Source organism: Salmo trutta, chromosome 1 (assembly GCF_901001165.1).
Source record: "Salmo trutta chromosome 1, fSalTru1.1, whole genome shotgun sequence".
Lineage (NCBI taxonomy): Eukaryota > Metazoa > Chordata > Actinopteri > Salmoniformes > Salmonidae > Salmo > Salmo trutta.
Genome location: NC_042957.1, coordinates 5,658,719 through 5,677,282, shown reverse-complemented (window position 1 = coordinate 5,677,282; position 18,564 = coordinate 5,658,719). Strand labels below are relative to the sequence as shown.

Sequence of the window (18,564 nt, the reverse complement as noted above, 5' to 3'; positions counted from 1 at the left end):
GATGTGGCCAGGGCAATAAATTGCAGTGTTCGTACTGTGAGACGCCTAAGACAGCGCTACAGGGAGACAGGATGGACAGCTGATCGTCCTCGCAGTGGCAGACCACTTGTGACAACACCTGCACAGGATCGGTACATGTGAATATCACACCTGCGGGACAGGTACAGGAAGGCAACAACTGCTCGAGTTGCACCAGGTACGCACAATCCCTCCATCAGTGCTCAGACTGTCCGCAATAGGCTGAGAGAGACTGGACTGAGGGCTTGTAGGCCTGTTGTAAGGCAGGTCATCACAAGACATCACCGGCAACAATGTCACCTATGGGCACAAACCCACCGTTGCTGGACAAGACAGGACTGGCAAAAAGTGCTCTTCACTGACGAGTTGCGGTTTTGTCTCACCAGAGGTGATGGACAGATTTGCATTTGAGCGTTACACCGAGGCCTGTACTCTGGAGCGGGATCGATTTGGAGGTGGAGGGTCCGTCGTGGTCTGGGGCGGTGTGTCACAGCATCATCGGATGGAGCTTGTTGTCATTGCAGGCAATCTCAATGCTGTGCGTTACAGGGAAGACATCCTCCTCCTTCATGTGGTACCCTTTCCCCCCTTTCCTCATGTGGTACCCTTTCCCATGTGGTACCCATTCCCCCCAGAAATTTCTGGGAACTTGCAGCTGCCTTGTAGTGGGGCAACATCTCACAAGAAAGAACTATCAAAAATGGTGCAGTCTGTGAGGAGATGCACTGCAGTTCTTAATGCATCTGGTGTCCACAACAGATAGTTACTTTTGACCCCCCCTTTGCTCCGGGACACATTATTCCATTTGTTAGTCACATCTGTGGAACTTGTTTAGTTTGTCTCAGTTGTTGAATCTTATGTTCATACAAATCTTTGTATGTTAAGTTTGCTGAAAATTAACACCTGACAGTGAGGATTTTTTACCCCCGAGTATAGTTGCTTGACAATCCTAAAATGTCAGAACGCTAAGTGCTTCTTGAAATTGTTTGAAGCCTTGATAACAAAAAGCAAAAGTAGTTAGTCACCAGCCAGGCTTAAGAAACAATTCATATTTACGTCTCTAGATAATTTTGTACAAAGTGAGATCTTAAGTGCACCTTTTAAAATCAAAAAGTTCCTGCCAGGTGCTTCTGCAAGTACAACCTCATTGTGGTCAGATAGAAATGGATTGTGCAGAAGACCACATTGAGAGTTGACATAAGGAATGTCTGAACGACTCCAAGTAGAGTATTTTTTACAGCTGAATACGAGGAACGCATATACGATTGCATCCATGTGTCTGGCCAGACCAACATTGTGGAACAGGCACAATGTGTCAAGTTGTTTTGTTTCTGAATAAGGCCAAGGAGAAACTTTAGCGTCCCTGGGACAGGTTAGTGACAGGCAATGGGACCATAAGGTAAACTGCACTCACATTCTTCAGGCAACTATGGTAACAGGCAGAGTCATGTAAATCCAACACCCTACAAAGGTACAAGTCAATATGAACATTTGAGGGAGCTCTGACAATTTAGAGAACTTGAGCATTTGAACCATCAGAAACAAAGGTAAACAAATCTGTTTACACAAGTGTTGTGATCCACATTCACTTTTACTCCAGACCATTCCCAAACAGCAAGCACATGTTATGCAGAAGAGAACATAATATTTTAAGGACAAGGTATATTGAAAATCAAATTGTTTATTTAGCAAATCATGCAAGAGTAGCAGGAACACCAGGCTAAATCAAAAGCATAACCGGAGAACCTAAAAGTGTCAGCAATACCGGCAAATCAGAAGTCCATTTTAGTCGTACGGTTATAAAAAACATTTCTACCATTGTAGCGTCCACCCCTGTAAACAATTTCCATGGCGATGCACAAGTGAAGGAGATCCTCCTTTCAAACAAGAGAATTAGTTGGCACATTTCCCCATCTCAGTTACCTTTTCTTCAAAAGGAGGCACAGTAACAGGGGAAAGACGATTAAGGAGTTGGGCAAACCATATTATGATCTCCCTAGTTGAGTGGTCGGGCCGTCTGTTCAAGGCTTGACGCTTCTGCTGAGGCGCCGGGGCCGGAAGCTTCTGCTGAGGCGCCGGGGCCGGACGCTTCTGCTGAGGCGCCGGGGCCGGACGCTATTGCTGAGGCGCCGGGGCCGGACGCTATTGCTGAGGCGCCGGGGCCGGACGCTTCTGCTGAGGCGCCGGACGCTTCTGCTAAGGCACCGGGGCCGGACGCTTCTGCTGAGGCGCCGGACGCTTCTGCTGAGGCGCCGGACGCTTCTGCTGAGGCGCCGGGGCCGGACGCTATTGCTGAGGCGCCGGGGCCGGACGCTTCTGCTGAGGCGCCGGGACCGGACGCTTCTGCTGAGGCGCCGGGGCAACATTAACGTCAGTTATATCTCGTCTCAAAACTATTTTGGCTAACTGGGCTACAATTTCCATCCTTTCCACACCTGTACAGTTGTGGCCAAAAGTTTTGAGAATGACACAAATATACATTTTCTCAAAGTCTGCTGCCTCAGTTTGTATGATGGCAATTTGCATATACTCCAGAATGATATGAAGAGTGATCAGATGAATTGTAATTAATTGCAAAGTCCCTCTTTGCCATGCAAATGAACTGAAAACCCCAAAAACTTTTTCCACTGCATTTCAGCCCTGCCACAAAAGGACCAGCTAACATCATGTCAGTGATTATCTCATTAACACAGGTGTGAGTGTTGACGGGGACAAGGCTGGAGATCACTATGTCATGCTGATTGAGTTCGAATAACAGACTGGAATCTTCAAAAGGAGGGTGGTGCTTGGAATCAATAATTCTTCCTCTGTCAACCATGGTTACCTGGAAGGAAACACGTGCCGTCATCATTGCTTTGCACAAAAAGGGCTTCACAGGCAAGGATATTACTGCCAGTAAGATTGCACCTAAATCAACCATTTATCGGATCATCAAGAACTTCAAGGAGAGCGGATCAATTGTTGTGAAGAAGGCTTCAGGGCGCCCAAGAAAGTCCAGCAAGCGCCAGGACCGTCTCCTAAAGTTGATTCAGCTGCGGAATTGGGGCACCACCAGTACAGAGCTTGCTCAGGAATGGCAGCAGGCAGGTGTGAGTGCATCTGCACACACAGTATGGCGAAGACTTTTGGAGGATGGCCTGGTGTCAAGAAGGGCAGCAAAGAAGCCACTTCTCTCCAGGAAAAACATCAGGGACAGACTGATATTCTGCAAAAGGTACAGGGAGTGGACTGCTGAGGACTGGGGTAAAGTCATTTTCTCTGATGAATGCCCTTTCCGATTTGTTTGGGGCATCCGGAAAAACGCTTGTCCGGAGAAGACAAGGTGAGCGCTACCATCAGTCCTGTGTCATGCCAACAGTAAAGCATCCTGAGACCACTCATGTGTGGGGTTGCTTCTCAGCCAAGGGAGTGGGCTCACTCACATTTTTGCCTAAGATCACAGCCATCAATAAAAAATGGTACCAACACAATTTCAATCCCTTTCACACCTGTATGTGCTGGGACCCAGCAGAATCTCACTACACCCATTCTCTCAATTCTCCCCAATAACATGAATACCTCCAATAGTAGGTCACTCCTATTAAATTTACCAGATTATAAACTATTCGATACAGACAGAGAATCTAAGCATATTATCATTTTAACAGGTTGTACGTCCTCCACCCACTGGAGGGCAATTATTATCGCCAACAGTTCAACTTAGTAAACTGACAGTTCATCTGTTAGTCTTCTGCACATCAAATTCTGAAACGTAAACGCCTGCTCCTGTGAGCCCAACATCTGGGTCCTTGGAGCCATCTGTGAAAAGTTGTATAAAAGCATAAACGTATACCAATTTAATTGTCAACCAGTTTCACTGACTTCTGACCAATATTTACTTTTCTCTACCAAGGTTAGATCAACAACAGGATCTGGGAGTAACCATGGAGGAACATCCCCTATTACCAAAGAAGGGCCAACCTCCAACTCTCTCAAACCACTCTCATCAGCAAGCTTTCCAACTGTCCAACCATAACCACTACCTTGTATACTAGTATATTCCCAACATTCATCTAGAACAGTAGCAGTGGTATGCTAAACCTCGCAGCCTTTCAACCCAATAAGCTACAAAAAATGTTTTTGCCGTGTATCCAAAGACATCTCAACTGCCTCCTCTAGTAAGGCACATACAGATGTTGATTTAAATGCACCAATACATATTGTTTGTTGTGACGTGACTTTCATTAATGTGATGACTGTTATTTATTTCATCCACTAACTATGTTTAATTGTTACCCGATTTAAATTACTATGAAACTATTAACGAGTTACCATCGCCCAAATTAAACTCTAGAAATGATCTATTGATAAGTCACTTATTAATCATCACCTCATATCAGTCTCATTCTGAAGAGTCGTAACCTTCTTGGATCTGCTAGAACCCCAGCTTTGCTTATTATTCACTACAATTCAAATTGATTTAATTATTTATTTACTAACTAACTAAATAATTACATGGAATACACATACAATGACATGAGACAAAAGTCCCTAGTGGACTGACAAGATATGACGGCTTATTACAGAGAGGTGTGGAAAATAGAGAGAAAAAGGGAATTAATCGTGGATACATTGTATAACTATTGTCACATTAATCATAGACCTTGCACATGAACCACCACCCGTTTGGGGTAAGAAAATAATGAATGTATTTATGTGTTGAATGCCTTCGTTTTTCATCTATCTTGGTCAGAACCAAGCCCTCGCGTGGGTGTAAGGCTCTGATTGTCCACCAGAGGCCACATTGTCCTTCTTCTTAGTTGGCTGTGCTTGTAGTGGAGTGAATTCAGAGCAGATATTCAGATGTACCAATGATTATCAGAGATGGGATTTTATCCTTCCCACCTTGTATCTTTAGTCAGTTTGAAGCACTTTACACGCACAGTTGCAAACTGGCAATGTTTAGGTCTGGGAGTTATCTTCTTCACCTCAGGTTGAGTTTTAAGTTCTAACCATTTCCCACATGTAACTAACTCTCCATGCTTTTCTGGTCTGTTATGTTAATTCTTAGCGAGTACTTTTAAGCACTCTGGCCAAAGGGGGGGTTCCGTCATGAACTCTGACATCACTCGTGGTGGGGCTAGTCACTGTGCATAGTTTATATGAAAAACAATTCTCATTAGAAACTAAAATCACATTCCTATCTTAACATAGTTTCATCAATTTTCATATCACATAGACAACGTATTGGATGGAAACTTGACCGATAGAATGTATACACTTTCCGAGGTACAGTATTTTTCTTGATACCATTCTTAATGTCATAAAATAAACAATGTGACATGATTATTCTTTAGATCCCCAATGCCCATTCCAAACATTCTGATGTTATATTGTTCCAGTGTTTACTTTTTGGACATTATTGTTTTGGCGGGAAAAGGTCTTCTGTAGACAAAGGAACATTCCTTTACCAATACTGAAGAGTAAGAGGGAGATCATGTAGTAACCAAAAAATTTGAAACATAAAGATATTTTTAAGATTCTTCTCAACAATTTCAACAAATTTACTCAGTTACAGTTCATATAAGGAAATCAGTCAATTGAAAGAAATGAATTAGATTGTAATCTATGGATTTCACGTGACTGGGCAGGGGCGCACCCAATCATGAGTGTTTCCCACAAAATGGCTTTATTACAGACATAAATACTTAGTTTCATCAGCTGTCTGGATGGCTGACCACCACTTTACATGTGTTTACATTGTCTATTATAGTTTCCTCGTGACAGTGTAGAAGTAGTACTGCAACCTGTCCAGTAGATGGCAAGGTGTAGACCTGTTCAAAGCACTCAAACTGGATTCTGTGACATGTGGAGTCAGATTGATGCTATCAGATTATTTTCTGAAAAAAAACATTAAAAAACTTTTAAAAACTATCAGATCGATCAGACCCTGGCTAACAAAGGATCACAGAATCCAGATTTCCCCCCAAAACCTGTAAGCCACCATTGGGGACATCTACCTCTGTTCCAGATGTAGTGCTTTAATCAAACCTTGTACTATTAAGTCCACTTTCTGCTCACCACTTTGTCCATTCCTCCATGAACTCAGTAACTAGTTCATTGAAAAATTCCTACAATGCTAAGGGTTTTTGGAAAGTGAGTCACCAGGCAGGCTTTTAGGATTAAGAAAATATTTACAATGGCTCCAGATTAAATTAGTACCAAATCAAGTGCAGCTGTTGAAGTTCATGTTCACAACTTCTCTAGATAAATTAGTACAAAGTGAGAGCTTAAGTGCACCTTTTAAAATCAAAAAGTTTCTGCCAGGTGCTTCTGCAAGTGCAACCCCACTGTGGTCACCTAGAAATGGATTGTGCAGAAGACCACATTGAGAGTTGACATAAGGAATGTCTGAACGACTCCAAGCAGAGTATTTTTTAACAGCTGAAAGTGATGAATGCATAGACGATTGTATCCACGTTCATGTGTCTGGCCAGACCAACATTGTGAAACAGGCATAATGTGTCCAGTTGTTTTAATGTTTCTGAATAAGGCCAAGGAGAAACTTTAGCGTCCCTGGGACAGGTTAGTGACAAGCAATGGGATGATGAGGTAAACTGCACTCACATTCTTTAGGCACCCATGGTAACAGGCCGATTACTGTAAGTCAAACACCCTACACAAAAGGGACAGGTAAACTAGGAACATATGAGGGAGCGCTGACAATTTAGAACTTCAGCATTTGAACTACCAGAAACATTTGTTTACACAAGTGTTGTGAACCACATTCTCTTTTACTCCAGACCCAGTCTATTCCCAAACAGCAAGCACATGGTAGGCAGAAGAGAACCCCACATTTTAAAGACAAGGCATTTTGAAAGTCAAATTGTTTATTGATCAAATCATGCAAGAGTAGCAGGAACACCAGGCCAAATCAATATCATAACCCTAGAACATAAGTGTGTCAGCAATAGTAGCGTCCACCACTGTAAACAATTTGCATGGCGATGCACAAGTGAAGGAGATCCTCATTTCAAACAAGTGCATTGGTTTGCACATTTCCTCACCTCAGTTACCTTTGCCCTTTTCTTCAAATGGAAGCACAGTAACAGGGGAAAGACGATTAAGGAGTTGGGCAAACCAAATTATGATCTCCCTATCTAGCTTGTTGAGGGGTCGGGCCGTCTGTTCAAGGCCGGCAGCTTCTGCCGAGGCGCGGGGACCGGCCGCTTCTGCCGAGGCGCGGGGGCCGGCCGCTTCTGCCGAGGCGCGGGGGCCGGACGCTTCTGCCGAGGCGCGGGGGCCGGACGCTTCTGCCGAGGCGCGGGGGCCGGACGCTTCTGCCGAGGCGCGGGGGCCGGACGCTTCTGCCGAGGCGCGGGGGCCGGACGCTTCTGCCGAGGCGCGGGGGCCGGACGCTTCTGCCGAGGCGCGGGGGCCGGACGCTTCTGCCGAGGCGCGGGGGCCGGACGCTTCTGCCGAGGCGCGGGGGCCGGACGCTTCTGCCGAGGCGCGGGGGCCGGACGCTTCTGCTGAGGCATTTGGACACAGCTTCACACTTGCCAGGGTATTGTGGCCTGTAGCTTCAGCATTTTGACCAGACACCACACTTGCTTGGGCATGGGATCCAGTTGGTTCAGGTCCAGTGTAGGCAGGATGCCCATAAGCGTCACCTAGGAAACAAAGAAAACACTGTGGTAAAACGCCAACCTTAAGCTATTGGAACTAGACTGTGATTTGAACTGAAGTAGTGTAAACCAAAACGCACCTTGAAGGGTAAAACAAGTTATCCCTCCAATTAGCAGGCAGCAAATCCAAGAAACACTACAAAACATTCAGACAGTTAAACACAAATAACCAGTGAAAACTAAGGTAAACCACCCAGATGACTATATTGAAAAACTAACCTCAAAGAGAGTCCAAAAGTCACAGCCATTTTAGTGATCAAAACCACAACGGTATTCAGAACAAATGCTAGAGAGACACCCTGACAGAATATCCCTGTTGCTATGTCAAACAGCTGTTTTGGTTGCACCTCATAAAGGAATCCCAGACCCTTCTATCCTGGATGGCTAATTATGTACAGCTGTTAGCCAATGAACGTCATTTCAATTGGTTCAATTTCCCAATTGCGATTAGGTGCTCTTGATTTCATTCAGCTGGTGTGCACTGGTGTGCTGGAGGGTGGAGTTTGCACATTGACATTTTTTTTTCACCTTTATTTAACCAAGTCGGCTAGGTGAGAACAAGTTCTCATTTACAACTGCGACCTGGCAAAGATAAAACAAAGCAGTGTGACACAAACAACACAGAGTTTACACATGGAATAAACAAACATGCAGTCAATAATACAATAGAGAAAAAGTCTATATACAGTGAGTGCAAATGAGGTAAGATAAATGAGGTAGACAATAAATAGGCCATAGTGGCGAAATAATTACAATTTAGCAATTAAACACTGGAGTGATAGATGTGCAAAAGATGAATGTGCAAGTAGAGATAGGTACTGGGGTGCAAAGGAGCAAAAAAATGAATAATACATTATTTTATGGGGATGAGGTAGTTGGATGGGCTATTTACAGATGGGCTATGTACAGGTGCAGTGATCTGTGAGCTGCTCTGACAGCTGGTGCTTAAAGCCATTGAGGGAGATATGGGTCTCCAGCTTCAGTGATTTTTGCAATTCGTTCCAGTCATTGGCAGCAGAGAACTGGAAGGAAAGGCGGCCAAACGAGGAATTGGCTTTGGGGATGACCAGTGAAATATACCTGCTGGAGCATGTGCTACGGGTGGGTGCTGCTATGGTGACCAGTGAGCTGAGATAAGGCGGGGCTTTACTTAGCAAAGACTTATAGATGACCTGGAGCCAGTGGGTTTGGCGACGAATATGTAGCGAGGGCCAGCCAACGAGAGCATACAGGTCGCAGTGTTGGGAAGTATATGGGGCTTTGGTGACAAAACTGATTGCACTGTGATAGACTGCATCCAATTTGCTGAGTAGAATGTTGGAGGCTATTTTGTAAATGACATCGCCGAAGTCAAGGATCGGCAGGATAGTCAGTTTTACGAGGGTATGTTCGGCAGCATGAGTGAAGAATGCTTTGTTGCAAAATAGGAAGCCGATTGGAGATTTAATTTTGGATTGGAGATGCTTCATGTGAGTCTGGAAGGAGAGTTTACAGTCTAACCAGAAACCTAGGTATTTGTAGTTGTCGACATATTCTAAGTCGGAACCGTCCAGAGTAGTGATGCTTCTCTATTAAATGTTAACTAGCTACAAAGTAGCCTATACCTACCTGTCAGAATGATATCATGACTACTTGCATCAATCCAGTGGTCTTTTGTTCGGCAAACTCCATCTCATGTCTTCTACAGAAACACTGCTAACCCAACAACAGTGCTAGGTGCCTGTACTACAGAAACACTGCTAACCCAACAACAGTGCTCGGTGCCTGTACTACAGAAACACTGCTAACCCAACAACAGTGCTAGCTGCCTGTACTACAGAAACACAGCTAACCCAACAACAGTGCTAGCTGCCTGTACTACAGAAACACAGCTAACCCAACAACAGTGCTAGGTGCCTGTACTACAGAAACACAGCTAACCCAACAACAGTGCTAGCTACCTGTACTACAGAAACACAGCTAACCCAACAACAGTGCTAGGTGCCTGCTCACTTGAATTAAAGGGTAACTACACAAAAAAAATCAAAATTTCATAGGATTTTCCCAGACGTTAAAGGTGGTCTCCTGATTTTCTTTTTACTTTTTTGTGTACATCCAATGTTATTGTTTTTATATTAACAAAGGTTGACTTTGAAAGTAAAAACATGAATTTTAAAAATGGCAATAGTAGGCCTACCAACAGCCTACTTGCACAGTATAGAATGCTCACCCACTCTACCCATTGTGAGTGAAAATGCGCTTTGGTGATACAATTTTACTTTTAAATACATTTTTACCAAGACAGATATGAGTCTTCATGTTGTAAATCGTTCAGTGGGGTGTTTCTTTAGCATATCATTATACACAAAATTTCGTCAGATTTCATCACCTTCTGTTGACAGAGCCACGCAGCTTTCTCTAATCATTTTTGTTTTGTTTTACACGTTGTGATGATTGTCTTCAAAGTTGCTTCCGTGGGTCTCAAAAAGCAAAATGAACATGACAAGACCTGAAATAAATATAAAAGGCCTTGAAAATAAAAAGCTTGTGGTACGCTCAGTGCTCCATTGACATTTCACAGAGATACGCTTGTTTTTGTGACAAATGTTTTTAAAATAACAGTTATTTTGCATTAATATGAACAGCATATATTAAAATATTTACATCTCGTTAAATCGATATCCATCTTGCCTCTATACTGTTTTATGTCCTCTGGATTCTAGAAGAAAGATGACGAGTTCAACAGTAGCCTTAATTCTGACACGGCATCCAGTTTAGCTGACACAATGACATATACAAGAGTTTCAGTAGTAGCGGTAATATTTAATTGTGGATATAAACATAGTTGTAATACATTTAATTGTTATTAATGATTAAGACACATGCGTCCTCCGAAACACGACCCCGCCAAGCCACGCTACTTTCTTGACACCTGCCCTCTTAACCCGGAAGCCAGCTGCACCAATTTGTTGGATGAAACACAGTTCAACTGACGACTGCAGTCAGCCTGCAGGTGCCCGGCCAACCACAAGGAGTCGCTAGAGCGCAATGAGCCAAGTAAAGACATAGATCAATGTAATTGTCAACCAGTTTCACTGATTTCTGAACCATTATTTCCTTTTCTCTACCAAGGTTAGATCAACAACAGGATCTGGGAGTAACCATGGAGGAACATCCCCTATGACCACAGACGGGTCAACCTCCGACTCCCTCAAACCACTCACATCAGCAAGCTTTCCAACAGTCCAACCAAAACCACTACCTTGTCTACTAGTATATTCCCAACATTCATCTAGAACAGTAGCAGTGGTATGCTAAACCTCACAGCCTTTCAACCCAATAAGCTACTGACAATTTTTTGTATATCTCACCTGCCTCCACTAATAGACACATACAGATGTTGATTTAAATGCACCAATACATATCCTTTGTCGTGACGTGACTTTCATTAATGTGATGACTGTTATTTATTTAATCCACTATGTTTAATTGTTAACCCATTTTAATGAACTAATTCGGAATTTGGGGCAACATGGAAGAAGTTGTTTAACGAGTTACCATCTCCCAAATAAAATTCTTGAAGAAATTATTTTTCGATAACAGTCGCTTATTAATCGTTGCCTCAATTCAGTCTCATTCTGAGCAGTCGTAACCTTCTTGGATCTGCAAGAACCCCAGCTTTGCTGATTATTCAGTACTACACATTGATTAAATTATTTATTTTCTAACTAACTAAATAATAACACAGACTACACATACACACTTACATGAGACAAAAGTCCCTAGTGGACTGACAAGATATGACGTCTTATTACACAGAGATAGAGAAGGGGGTTGAGAAAACACAGAGAAAAAGGGAATTAATCGTGGATACATTCTATAACTATTCCCACAATAATCATATATCTTGCACATGAACCAACGCCCGTTTTGGGTAAGAAAATAACGAATGTATTTATGTGTTGAATGCTTTCGTTAGTCGTCTATCTCGGTCAGAACCAAGCCCTCTCGGAAGTTTGTTTCGGTGGGCTCTTACATGGTTGAAAGGCTCTGATTGTCCACCAGAGGTCACAACGTCCTTCTTCTTAGTTGTCTGTGCTTTTAGTGGAGTGTTTTCACAGCAGATATTCAGACGCACCAATGATTATCTGAGATGGGATTTTATCCTTCCCACCTTGTGTCTTTAGTCTGAGTTTGAAGCACTTTACACGCACAGATGCAGACTGGCAATGTCCAGGTCTAGTCTGGGCGTTATCTTCTTCACCTCGGGTTGAGGTTAAGTTCTAACCATTTTCAACATGTAGCTAACGCTCCACGCTTTTCTGGTCTGGTATGTTAATTCTTAGCGTGTCCTTTTAGGTACTCTGGCCAAAGGGGGTGTTCCGTCATGCTGACATGAACTCTGAACTCACTTGGGGCGTGGCTAGTCACTGTGCATAGTTTATATGAAGAACAATTATCTCATTAGGAACTACAATCTCATTCCTATTCTTAACAAAGAAAGAAATATAGATATATTGTTCCAGTGTTTATTTTTTGGACGTTATAGTTTTAGCGGCAAAGGTCTTCCGTAGACAAAAGAACATTCCTTTCCCAATACTGAAGAATTTTTGACAGAGTTTTAAGGTGTCAAAACCGGCCCAGCCCCCCCTCTCTTCTCTTATGTGGGTGAGATGGGTCTGGTCATCGTCAGCCATTTGCCAAGCTGATATGAGGCCCTGGATCCTCAGCCAGGAGAGTCATGACACCTTAAAGCTATTTACTGGATTCTGTCCAGCTTCTGAAGCCAAGTCTTTGCCTCTTTTCCATAAAGTATTTACCCGTAATCAATTGTCGTCCTGATTCGAACTCTATAAATATCTTTCAACGATTGTCTGTCAGCACCCCATTCATAACCAGAGACCGAGCGCATAAGATTCAGCACCTTCTTACACTTTATTTCAACATTTATGACATGATCTTTCCATTTACAGTACCAGTCAAAAGTTTAGACGCACCGACTCATTCCAAGGTTTTTCTTTATTTATACAACTTTCTACCTTGTAGAATAATATTTTGTAACCAAAAAAGTTTCAAATAAATCAAAATATATTTGAGATTGTTCTAAGTAGCCACCCTTTGCCTTGGTTGGCATTCTCTCAACCAGCTTCATGAGGTAGTCACCTGGAACGCATTTCAATTAACAGGTATGCCTTGTTAAAAGTCCATTTGTGGAATTTCTTTCCTTCTTATTACTGAGTTTGAGTCAATCATTTGTATTGTGACAAGGTAGGGGTGGCATACAGATAGCCTTATTTGGTAAAAGACCAAGTCCATATTATGGCAAAAACAGCTCAAATAAGAACATGAAGGTCAGTCAATCCAGAAAATGTCAAGAACTTTCAAAGTTTCTTCAATTGCAGTCGCAAAACCATCTAGCGCTATGATGAAACTAGGTCTCATGAAGACGGCCACAGGAAAGGAAAATCCCAAAATACCTCTGCTGCAGAGGATAACTTCATTAGAGATACCAGCCTCAGAAATTGCTTCCTGATTAAATGCTTCACAAAGTTCAAGTAACAGACACATCTCAACTTCAACTGTTCATAGGAGACTGTGTGAATCAGGCCTTCATAGTTGAATTGCTTAAAAGGACATCAATAATAAGAAGAGACTTGCTTGGGCCAAGAAACACGAGCAATGGATATTAGACCGGTGGAAATCTGTCCTTTGGTTTGATGAGTCCAAATGAGTCCACAGCCTTCTGCAGCGATATGCCATCCCATCTGGTTTGCGCTTAGTGGGACTATCATTTGTTTTTCAACAGGACAATGACCCACAATACACCTCCAGGCTGTCTAAGGGCTATTTGACCAAGGAGAGTGATGGCGTGCTGCAATACCCGACGTCAACCCAATTGAGATGGTTTGGGATGAGTTGGACCGCAGAGTGAAGGAATAGCAGCCAACAAGTGCTCAGCATATGTGTGAACTCCTTCAATACTGTTGGGAAAGCAATCCAGGTGAAGCTGGTTGAGAGAATGCCAAGAGTGTGCAAAGCTGTCATCAAGGCAAAGGGTGGCAACTTTGAAGAATCTCATATAAAATATATTTTGATTTGATTAACACTGTTTTGGATACTACAGGATTCCATATGTGTTATTTCATAGTGTTGATGTCTTCTATTATTCTACAATGTAGAAAACAGTAAAAATAAAGAAAAACGCTTGAATGAGTAGGTGTGTCCAAACTTTTGACTGGTACTGTACACTGAAAAAATATAAACACAACATCCAACAATTATCAAATTTACTCAGTTACAGTTCATATAAGGAAATTAGTCAATTGACATATATTTAGAAGGTTGTAATCTATGGATTTCACATAACTGGGCAGGGGCACAGCCAATCAGAATGAGTTTTCCCCACAAAAGGGCTTTATTACAGACAGAAATACCCCTTAGTTTCATCAGCTGTCCGGATGGCTGGTCTCAGACGATCCCACAGGTAAAGAAGCCGGTTGTGGATGTCCTTGGTTGACGTGGTTACACGTGGTCTGTGGTTGTGAGGCCGGTTGGATGTGCTGCCAAGTTCTCTAAATCGAAGTTGAGGCGGCTTATTGTAAAAAACTGAACATTAAATCCTCTGGCAACAGATCTTTTATTTTAGCTCATGAAACATGGGACCAACACTTTACAAGTTGCGTTTATTTTTGTTCACTACAGTTTACTCATGTCTCCCTATGAAAGTGTAGAAGTAGTACAGCAACCTGTCCAGTAGATGGCAAGGTGTAGGCCTGTTCATAGCACTCAAACTGGATTCTGTGACGTGGATCAGATTAATGCCATCAGATTATTTTCTGAAAAAAATGTTTATAAACTCAGATCGATCTGATCATGGATAAATGATCACAGAATCCAAATCATTCAGACCCCCCCACCACCAAAAAAAAGTTTCAAAGCAGCGCCAGAGGACATGTACCTCTCACAAATGTAGTGCTTTAATCAAACATTTTATTAGAGTCCAGACTTGCAGCTTTAGATTTAATTCGTCTATGAACAAATTGTCAGTAACTAAACGTCCCTTTTTCAGGATCCTGTCTTTCAAAGATGAATTGTAAAAATCCAAATAACTTCACAGATCTTCATTGTAAAGGGTTTAAACATTGTTTCCCATGCTTGTTCAATGAACCATAAACAATTAATGAACATGCACCTGTCGAACGGTCATTAACACACTAACAGCTTACTGACGGTAGGCAATTAAGGTCACAGTTATGAAAACTTAAAACACAAAAGAGACCTTTCTATTGACTCTGAAAAACACCAAAAGAAAGATGCCCAGGGTCCCTGCTCATCTGTGTGAAAGTGCCTTAGGTATGATGCAAGGAGGCATGAGGACTGCAGATGTGGCCAGGGCAATAAATTGCAGTGTTCGTACTGTGAGACGCCTAAGACAGCGCTACAGGGAGACAGGATGGACAGCTGATCGTCCTCGCAGTGGCAGACCTCTTGTGACAACACCTGCACAGGATCGGTACATGTGAATATCACACCTGCGGGACAGGTACAGGAAGGCAACAACTGCTCGAGTTGCACCAGGTACGCACAATCCCTCCATCAGTGCTCAGACTGTCCGCAATAGGCTGAGAGAGACTGGACTGAGGGCTTGTAGGCCTGTTGTAAGGCAGGTCATCACAAGACATCACCGGCAACAATGTCACCTATGGGCACAAACCCACCGTTGCTGGACAAGACAGGACTGGCAAAAAGTGCTCTTCACTGACGAGTTGCGGTTTTGTCTCACCAGGGGCGATGGATGGATTTGCGTTTGAGCGTTACACCGAGGCCTGGACTCTGGAGCGGGATCGATTTGGAGGTGGAGGGTCCGTCGTGGTCTGGGGCGGTGTGTCACAGCATCATCGGACGGAGCTTGTCATTGCAGGCAATCTCAATGCTGTGCGTTACAGGGAAGACATCCTCCTCCCTCATGTGGTACCCTTTCCCCCCTTTCCTCATGTGGTACCCTTTCCCATGTGGTACCCATTCCCCCCAGAAATTTCTGGGAACTTGCAGCTGCCTTGTAGTGGAGCAACATCTCAAGAAAGAACTGGCAAAAATGGTGCAGTCTGTGGAGATGCACTGCAGTTCTTAATGCATCTGGTGTCCACAACAGATACTGTTACTTTTGACCCCCCCTTTGCTCCGGGACACATTATTCCATTTGTTAGTCACATCTGTGGAACTTGTTTAGTTTGTCTCAGTTGTTGAATCTTATGTTCATACAAATCTTTGTATGTTAAGTTTGCTGAAAATTAACACCTGACAGTGAGGATTTTTTACCCCCGAGTATAGTTGCTTGACAATCCTAAAATGTCAGAACGCTAAGTGCTTCTTGAAATTGTTTGAAGCCTTGATAACAAAAAGCAAAAGTAGTTAGTCACCAGCCAGGCTTAAGAAACAATTCATATTTACGTCTCTAGATAATTTTGTACAAAGTGAGATCTTAAGTGCACCTTTTAAAATCAAAAAGTTCCTGCCAGGTGCTTCTGCAAGTACAACCTCATTGTGGTCAGATAGAAATGGATTGTGCAGAAGACCACATTGAGAGTTGACATAAGGAATGTCTGAACGACTCCAAGTAGAGTATTTTTTACAGCTGAATACGAGGAACACATATACGATTGCATCCATGTGTCTGGCCAGACCAACATTGTGGAACAGGCACAATGTGTCAAGTTGTTTTGTTTCTGAATAAGGCCAAGGAGAAACTTTAGCGTCCCTGGGACAGGTTAGTGACAGGCAATGGGACCATAAGGTAAACTGCACTCACAGTCTTCAGGCACCTATGGTAACAGGCAGAGTCGTGTAAATCGAACACCCTACAAAGGTACAAGTAAATATGAACATTTGAGGGAGCTCTGACAATTTAGAGAACTTGAGCATTTGAACCATCAGACACAAAGGTAAACAAATCTGTTTACACAAGTGTTGTGATCCACATTCCCTTTTACTCCAGACCATTCCCAAACAGCAAGCACATGTTATGCAGAAGAGAACATAATATTTTAAGGACAAGGTATATTGAAAATCAAATTGTTTATTTAGCAAATCATGCAAGAGTAGCAGGAACACCAGGCTAAATCAAAAGCATAACCGGAGAACCTAAAAGTGTCAGCAATACTGGCAAATCAGATGTCCATTTTAGTCGTACGGTTATAAAAAACATTTCTACCATTGTAGCGTCCACCCCTGTAAACAATTTGCATGGCGATGCACAAGTGAAGGAGATCCTCGTTTCAAACAAGAGAATTAGTTGGCACATTTCCCCATCTCAGTTACCTTTTCTTCAAAAGGAGGCACAGTAACAGGGGAAAGACGATTAAGGAGTTGGGCAAACCATATTATGATCTCCCTAGTTGAGTGGTCGGGCCGTCTGTTCAAGGCTTGACGCTTCTGCTGAGGCGCCGGGGCCGGACGCTATTGCTGAGGCGCCGGACTTCACACTTGAAGCATCGGGGCCAGTAGCTTCTGCTGACGTGACATTGCGGCCAGTAGCTTCTGCTGACTTGGCATTGCGGCCAGTAGCTTCTGCTGAGGCGCCGGGGCCGGAGGCTTCTGCTGAGGCGCCGGGGCCGGAGGCTTCTGCTGAGGCGCCGGGGCCGGACGCTTCTGCTGAGGCGCCGGGGCCGGACGCTTCTGCTGAGGCGCCGGGGCCGGACGCTTCTGCTGAGGCGCCGGGGCCGGACGCTTCTGCTGAGGCGCCGGGGCCGGACGCTTCTGCTGAGGCGCCGGGGCCGGACGCTTCTGCTGAGGCGCCGGGGCCGGACGCTTCTGCTGAGGCGCCGGGGCCGGACGCTTCTGCTGAGGCGCCGGGGCCGGACGCTTCTGCTGAGGCGCCGGGGCCGGACGCTTCTGCTGAGGCGCCGGGGCCGGACGCTTCTGCTGAGGCGCCGGGGCCGGACGCTTCTGCTGAGGCGCCGGACGCTTCTGCTGAGGCGCCGGGGCCGGACGCTTCTGCTGAGGCGCCGGGGCCGGACGCTATTGCTGAGGCGCCGGGGCCGAACGCTTCTGCTGAGGCGCCGGGGCCGGACGCTATTGCTGAGGCGCCGGGGCCGGACTTCACACTTGAAGAAGCATCATGGCCAATAGCTTCTGCTGACGTGACATCGTGGCCAGTAGCTTCTGCTGACGTGACATCGTGGCCAGTAGTTTCTGCTGACGTGACATCGTGGCCAGTAGTTTCTGCTGACGTGGCATTGCGGCCAATAGCTTCTGCTGACGTGGCATTGCGGCCAGTAGCTTCTGCTGACTTGGCATTGCGGCCAGTAGCTTCTGCTGACTTGGCATTGCGGCCAGTAGCTTCTGCTGACTTGGCATTGCGGCCAGTAGCTTCTGCTGACTTGGCATTGCGGCCAGTAGCTTCTGCTGACGTGGCATTGTGGCCAGAAACTTTAGAATTTGGACTAGGCACCACACTTGCTTGGGCATAGGATCCAGTTGGGTCAGGTCCAGTGTGGGCAGGATGCCCATGAGAATTACCTAGAAAACAAAAAGAGGTAAAATCCCAGCCTTAAGCTATCAGAACTAGACTGATTTGAACTGAAGTAGTGTAAACCAAAACACACCTTTGAGTGTAAAACAAGTTATCCCTCCAATTAGCAGGCAGCAAATCCAGGAAACACTACAAAATATTCAGACAGTTAAACACAAGTAACCAGTGAACACTTTAAGACAAGGTAAACCAACCAGATGACTACATTGAAAAACTAACCTCAACGAGAGTCCAAAAATTACAGCCATTTTAGTGATCAAAACCACAACAGTATTCAGAACTAATGCTAGCCAGACACCCTGCCAGAATATCTGTTGCTATGTCTAACAGCTGTTTTGGTTGCACCTCATAAAGGAAACCCAGACCCTT

The 18,564-nt window shown here is 44.2% G+C and overlaps 1 protein-coding gene across 1 annotated transcript; it reads right to left on the bottom strand.

The window, feature by feature from the left end:
• Positions 1–7,550: 7,550 nt before the first annotated feature.
• Positions 7,551–18,552, bottom strand: LOC115147374 (mucin-19). Its single transcript, XM_029689598.1, has 4 exons — positions 18,415–18,552; positions 18,269–18,324; positions 17,689–18,182; positions 7,551–7,670 (listed from the first exon to the last, which is right to left on the bottom strand). The coding sequence occupies exons 1-4, from the start codon at positions 18,441–18,443 to the stop codon at positions 7,551–7,553; spliced, it is 699 nt and encodes a 232-aa protein (XP_029545458.1). The 5' UTR covers positions 18,444–18,552.
• Positions 18,553–18,564: the final 12 nt, after the last annotated feature.

Coding starts and splice junctions, on each gene's coding strand:
- LOC115147374 (XM_029689598.1), bottom strand. CDS start 18,443: ATGGCTGTAATTTTTGGACTCTCGTTGAG. Junction 18,325..18,414: donor ATTTTTGGACTCTCGTTGAG/GTTAGTTTTTCA, acceptor AATATTTTGTAG/TGTTTCCTGGATTTGCTGCC. Junction 18,183..18,268: donor AACTTGTTTTACACTCAAAG/GTGTGTTTTGGT, acceptor TTTGTTTTCTAG/GTAATTCTCATGGGCATCCT.